The sequence below is a fragment of the Erpetoichthys calabaricus genome, chromosome 6 (genome assembly GCF_900747795.2).
Source record: "Erpetoichthys calabaricus chromosome 6, fErpCal1.3, whole genome shotgun sequence".
NCBI lineage: Eukaryota > Metazoa > Chordata > Cladistia > Polypteriformes > Polypteridae > Erpetoichthys > Erpetoichthys calabaricus.
This window is the reverse complement of record NC_041399.2, coordinates 200,243,426-200,250,641: the sequence shown is the minus strand read 5'-3', so window position 1 is coordinate 200,250,641 and position 7,216 is coordinate 200,243,426. Positions and strand designations below refer to the sequence as shown.

The window sequence follows — 7,216 nt, the reverse complement described above, 5'->3', positions numbered from 1 at the left end:
GCGAAGCTCTCAATTTACCAGTCGATCTATGTTCCTACCCTCACCTATGGTCATGAGCTATGGGTAGTGACCGAAAGAACGAGATCGCGAATACAAGCGGCTGAAATGAGTTTCCTTCGCAGGGTGTCTGGGCTCTCCCTTAAAGATAGGGTGAGAAGCTCAGTCATCCGGGAGGGGCTCAGAGTACAGCCGCTGCTCCTCCGCATTGAGAGGAGTCAGATGAGGTGGCTCGGGCATCTGATCAGGATGCCTCCTGGATGCCTCCCTGCTGAGGTGTTCCGGGCACGTCTAACCGGGAGGAGGCCCCGGGGAAGACCCAGGACACGTTGGAGGGACTATGTCTCTCGACTGACCTGGGAACGCCTTGGGATTCTCTCAGAAGAGCTAGAAGAAGTGGCCGGGGAGACAGAAGTCTGGGCATCTCTGCTCAAGCTGCTGCCCCCGCGACCCGACCTCGGATAAGCGGGAGACAATGGATGGATGGATGGATGCTACTTTCAACAAGACTGATCATAAGATTTTATCAGTTTAGAGAATGGAAAATACAATAGCACAATGAGTCAATTACTTGGGAGAGGAAAAAAAAAAAAAAGCACGGAGCCCAAAAACATTATGTCAGCAAGTTTCTTTATTCAGATTAGACATTGCAATGTCACAGACAGCAGTTAGTTTGCAAAATTACATTCAAAACTGTGCATCTGACAATATTCCCAGTAACAGTTAAAATTTCAAAACCAGAACTTAAAAGTCTCTTTTATAAACAATCACTGTTATCTATTTACACAGAATTAAAAGAGGTTATTTTCATCTACCATTATTCTCCATTAAAGCCTAAGAATTTTCATATACATCTAACATTTCTGCAGATTAAATGTAGCTACCGTAAAAATAGAAACTGTACAAGTGTCCAACTTGTGAGACATCATTGGCCATATGCCCCATGACAAGTCCATTGTGAGCCAACTCAATACTGTTTCCAGTACCATTTTTACAACAGTTCGATAACTGGCATTATAATGGGAAAAAAAAAAATCAAAGTGCACATTAATATTTATTTTTGTAAGTGTTTCGGAAAGTTGCAGGATTTGAGTAACACCATGCTCCTTCCAGTTACAGCCCACTGGCAAACTGAGCCTTTATAGTCAAACTTTTTGTAGGATGGATGCCTACAAAGATTAATAAAGTCTATACATGTGCTAAAGGAGATTAGAGCTGGCATCTATTTACAAAAACATATTCCACTTTTGATTCTTACCTTACCTTTGAAATATATTCCATTGAGTGAAATCCGTACGAGTGTTTGAGTAGAACACATTATGCCACATCAAAAAGGTACAGTAGAACGATAAATGTACAGGACTTTAATACTATCATCTTCATCCAAAATTCCAGAAGATCACATTTTGCAGAATTTGAACCATATGATATCAGTAGTTACCATCATAATCCATGTGATATTCCAAATATCTCCAGAATGATTAAAACCAGTATAATAGTCACAATACTGCCAAAAGAATGCAACTGTTATGCAAATCATACTAGCTTAAGTTAAATGCTGCCGTGCATGGTTTAAGTACACCATCAACAGTTCCTCAAAAGTTCATATTGTTATTAGACATCAAAGTGATGAATATACACCAAATGCTGGGCCACAAACAGTAAAACACAGTCTGAAATACTGCATTATTCCAGTTCATTTAAAAAAAATCCAATTCAAATTCATACATGCAAGTGATATTCAAAGAATATAACCCTACCCCTAAATGATAAATACAGAACAAGTAATCCAGTGTATACTCCAACCTGAATGTTGCCATTATTTATTCATTTTTTTAAATTAAGCAGTGAGAAATATCTATTACCCTTTTTTATAAAATGCTCAGAAATTAGTGGTTACACTGTAGATTTATCTCACCTCTCTCTGTCATCTCTGTCTCTGACATACAACATACACACACATACATCCTGATGAAATTTAAATAAAGTCTGCAGTTCCAAAAACAGCATGTGCAGAGTTAAGGTACCATTTGTCCCAGGCCACCCCATTAAGTTACAAATGACATCTTTGATTCTTGCACTGTACTGTACATAAATTGGAAGGTCCATTGTGTCTGATGCACTTTTACCTACTGAAAATGCTTTCGAATTCCAGCAGTATCAGTTCTACAATTTGATTCTGGTATACCATGTGAATTGCAATGTTTGCTGTTTCTTTTTCAGGTCTTAGAAGAGTTGGACCAAATACTATAGCCACACTTTGTGTTGTCATACGATTCACTTCTCCATTGTCTATAACCCTGAAAAAGAAATATGAATAAAAAAGTACAGATTTACGTAACTATAAAATCAATGATTTTTAACCAGAAATAACTTGGTATTTAGCCATATTTACTGTATATCTTGTCTTTTAAAAATTATAAGAGATACTAAAATTGAAAAAAACATTTCTAATACAGAACAAAGAGTAAAAATATATGCTATTAATAAAGTACACAAATAATCTGAAATCATACACTGGAAAGTACTCTCTCCTAGACAACCTGCCCTTTTTTGGAGGAGCTACAGAACTATGGAGTAATTTGAAAATAATTGTTAAAGTCATGCAGTGCACAGATATTTTTGTTATTGATTTTAAGTCAGAAAATTAATACAAAGCCATTATATAATAATCTCAGGCCATTATATGAGTTAAACAGCCCATTTTTCACCATACAGTAAATATGATGATTGTGTAATCAGAGTGCTACTGATTATATAAGTCAATTCAGCAATCTTCCTTCGTAACATTGACTGAAACCAACTTAATGCGTTTCTAACATCTCTTCTAAAAACAGTAGAACTATAACAAAAAGAAATACCTATATAATTAAAAAAAACTATAACTGTCACACAAACCATTCTCTAATGGCATTTTTCTACAAACTGACACGTAGAAGTTATAGTTCTTGCTATAAAAAAAAAAAAAAAAAAAACATTTGCAAAAGGGAAACATTAACACTTTAACTCTTACAATGATCAGTGGTTGCATCTAAATGTTTCTTAAAGATGTTTAATGTTAAAGAAACAGTAAATCATAATTATTATTATATGATTAATATTAAAAACCTGTAAAAAAAAAAAAAAAAAAAGAAAAAAAAAAAAGGCAGAGGAGTTAAAAAAGTGCGTTCAAAACACTATTCATAGTACTTTAAATTGTCTATCCTAAAAAAAAAAAAAATGCATTCGTAAGAATCACTCACTTCCGGAGATGTTTAAAGAGCGCTTGCATAGTGTCATGATTTGGCTTTGGCAACTGCTTGATTAATTCTTTTATACACTGCACTCGTTGCTTGTAATCTGGATTTTCTGTAAGGGAAAGAAAAAAATTAAAACAAAACCTGAAAAAATGACAAGTAGGAAGTATATAATTAGTGGACACGTAGTTTGAAAGAAAATGATACAAACTGTACCACCCTATGGCTTTTTAAAACTGTAAAAGTACAGGAGTGTTAAAACACTAATCCAATCAACAGATATGCAGCGTGTTTTTTTTATCAGCTGTTACTTTATTGGGTACAAACTTCATTTATTTTTCACTTCAACTTTATTGTTATGTTCATTGTCCATAGTAGATAGTGTGCCGAGTACAATGAAATTCTTCCTTGCATTTCTCATCAGAACAGTGACAATAATACAACAGCAACAAAGACACACTGACATACACACAAAAGTATACAAAATATACTTGCTAGTATTTGTGTGTGTATATAACCAAACGCATACAGTATACACACACACTCACAGTACATATATACCTGGTAGCTGTGCATTGCTTTGCAACACATTCAGTCCTGACTTTATAAATTGACTTGATGTCTTTTGAATATAAACCCAAAAAAACCCCCACATTTAACAGGGATGTCACATTCATAACCTGAATATTTATTAAATGTAAAATGAAATTACAATATTACCATTCAATGCCAAAATGGATTTTTCATTTTCAATTTAGTTTTATAGAAGTCACTATGGAAACCTACAGGATTTTTCCTCCTTGTCTTCTAAATTATCTGTGATTTGCTCATCACCTACAGAAGCAGCCTACTTTTGTTTTAGATACCTTTTACTGTCCGCAACAAACTGAGCAGTTTTCACTTCAGTAAGCAAAGAACTGTGGCCTTTTCCTTGTCAAGTGTGAGCTGCTCTATTGAAATCCACTGCTGCTTGACACTACCCTTGCTAAAGCCAGAAAAAAGCTTGCCAGAAAAGCAACATGTGCAACTTTAATCATTATTATTATTCACTTTAAAATTCAGACAGCTTTACAGATTGTTTCTGTAGTTTAAAACTTTTATTCATGCTAAAAAAAAAAAGCAAATAAAAAAAATAAATAAACACTGATAATACAGTAATAGTCTCCTTGCCAGCATTACCTACCTCAAACAGAAATTTGCATGAAAACACTGAACTTTTAAACCCTCATCCACATATTCTGTTTTTAAATATCTGAATTTCAATTTTTGGTTCATAGCACAGCTCAGACATACAGTAAAGACATATCGTAAATGTTACAACATGACCAGTGGTTAAACTTTAGCAACTTAAATTACCAACCAAACTTGTTTAATTATTATGTCATTTCAAGGTTCTTTCTAAAAATGTTTTTATTTATTTTGCATTTTAAAAATAAAGCAGCAACGCAGGCAAATATAGACATGATGATTCTTAACACCTATCACTACAGACAGCATTTTGCACTAAATAGCCACATCTTCTTTATCTAATGTACAGCTGTAGAAAACAGCTTTTTTTATTTTTTAGTTTTTTTCTTCTTCTATAAACAGCCTGGTGTCCACTACCATAACAGATAAATTACAAAATTACTCAAACATTTATTGTCACTTATACTCGAGGTAGAGGCACAAAACTGCGATTTTTCTAGTCATGTTGAGGGAAAACTGTGGTAAAACATTAAACAGCATACTGTTACTGACAATCCTGTGCACTTTTAGGAAATATATGAGTAAGCCTCATCAATTAAAGTTGACACCTAATTTGCATTGTCCTTGCCTACAGTAGGTTTGAAGACACGCCCATTAGAAACAAACATTTAATAAACAGAAAAATTGTAGAACCTAATTTTGTTTATCTCAATTTAATCCTCTAGGTTTTTGGCATTGTACAATAAAACAAAGCAAAAATCCGACTGCAGTCTGCCCGTTAAAACTGTACCAACTCTTCTTGTTATTCTCTGTTAGTCGATTCATCACTAGAGACTGGAGAGGGCTAATTTTTTTTAACAGTTCATTCTCAACACACACTGTTTTGAAAATAAACCTCAGAAGCATGGTTTCTGTTCCTGAAACTTCCAATAGCAAATTCAGCAAACTCACTACCATGTTACATTCCAAGTCACTTAAACATTTAGTACTGCCCTTTGTCACTTTTTTCAAAGCACTCACACAAAAGTAAAATCATTTTAACACCATCAATAATACAATCTACATACAAAGCATACTGTAGCCACTGACTGAACAGTCATGTATGTAGACAAAGTCAAACGTATCTAATAAAGTGCCTGCTCAGTAACTTTTACTTACTGATTGCATTAACAAAATCATTGAAGTAGTTATGAGTAAAGAGAGGTTCTGGCAGTTCTCTAAAAAACATCTTCAAAGCTCCCGTGATGACATGGATATCTTCCCATTTGTTGTCATCTAAATCAAGTTTTTCATCTGCAGGGAAAAAAAAATAAAAAAAAAAATCAGTCAATCCTAAAAAAGAGTACTACAAATTATTTAGGAAACTCCACTTTTGCAGTATTCAAAATGAGCTGAATTTCTTTTCAAACTACATCTAAAAATCTCTAAATACATAAGTTTAAGGAATGAAATAAAGGAAATGATTTATTTTTTACTGAAGTCCTGTAAAACTAGAATCCAGTTGTGTCAAACTCTCATGTTGAAACGCAGATTTTCTTGTTACATTGTATCTGGTCTTCTCATAAATCTGAACAAGTGAAAAAGCAGCCTTTTAAACAAGTAGGTTGAAGTTGTGCTTTTTGCTTTGCTATGGTGATTGAATTACCCATATTATTTGAGAAAAATGAATCCATTCCTTATGTTATTTATGCAACCATCAATTGATTTCAAAACTGGATTATTGTCCAAAGACTTTATAAAGCATTACATTTTTTTATGTCATGAAATTTTGAACACTATTTAGTCACTAGATGGCGCTGACTGTCTTTTTTAGCAGAAATTTAAATATCCCCCACAGACTGAATGCATTTCTGCTTTGCGGTTTTGTTTTAATGCTATAAATATGCTTTTTGCACTGAGAACATGTCAATATATGTAGGCAAAACTCATAACAGTATACATCAATCTTCTGAGATAAAGAACATTGAATTAAGAGGTAAAAATGACAGCAAGTGGAAAAGCAAACTTTTAATTCAGTACAATTGCCACTTTTTATTTTTCCTTAAAAAACATGAATTACCTTTCACCAATTACTGAAAATCTTTTAAAATTATTTCTGTAGTTGAGTTTAAATACCAATATATTGTATGAATTACATTTTGCGAGAAAAACTGAATATAATGTAGATGATTGTGTCCCATTTGGTTTTATTTGAACATACAGTACATACTATATATATATATATATATATATATATATATATATATATATATATATATATATATATACACACACACACACACACACTTCGCCCCCTGCTCACCAACCCCTCTGCCTGCGCAACAAATCCAAAATCCAAGAAAACTTCTTTGTCCATGTTTTGCACATAAATTTCATGTAAAGTGAAATACTTTTGGACACATGGATTTGTATCTATTATTGGTTGTAGAATTTCTAATACGTCCGATCATGTAACTCTTTCGATTCTATGTTGCACTGCTACTCTGTAGTCATAAATATAAACCTGACCGAACTGTGGTTTCTTCAAAATTAAACTTGCATTAGCTTTAATTCTTACGGGACCACAGATTCTCATTGTGTATGGTCCTGAATCATGTAAATCTGCGTTCTGAACATTGAATGATGCGAATGCAAACAGATTATTCGGATATTTTGCCTGCAGTGTTTGTGGATTTCACTTTCACCAAACAACAAATCTTTTCATTCTCCCGGATATGCCTCTTCATTGGGAAGAAACACTACTTTTCCCTGATGGCAACACGAATTAGACGATCTACAAGTCTCCAACTTAAACT

General features: G+C 33.7%; 1 protein-coding gene across 10 annotated transcripts in view; it reads right to left on the bottom strand.

Moving 5' to 3' along the window:
- Positions 1-610: 610 nt before the first annotated feature.
- Positions 611-7,216, bottom strand: part of arhgap12b (Rho GTPase activating protein 12b) — a 190,484-nt gene continuing 183,878 nt past the window's right edge. For all 10 annotated transcript variants that reach the window (XM_028804312.2, XM_051928964.1, XM_028804309.2 and 7 more), the window contains 3 exons: positions 5,580-5,714; positions 3,240-3,345; positions 611-2,297 (listed from right to left, as the gene is read on the bottom strand). In XM_028804312.2, the coding sequence (XP_028660145.1) occupies positions 2,123-2,297; positions 3,240-3,345; positions 5,580-5,714 (416 nt within the window). In that variant the 3' untranslated portion in view covers positions 611-2,122. The remainder of the gene's footprint in view (positions 2,298-3,239; positions 3,346-5,579; positions 5,715-7,216) is intronic.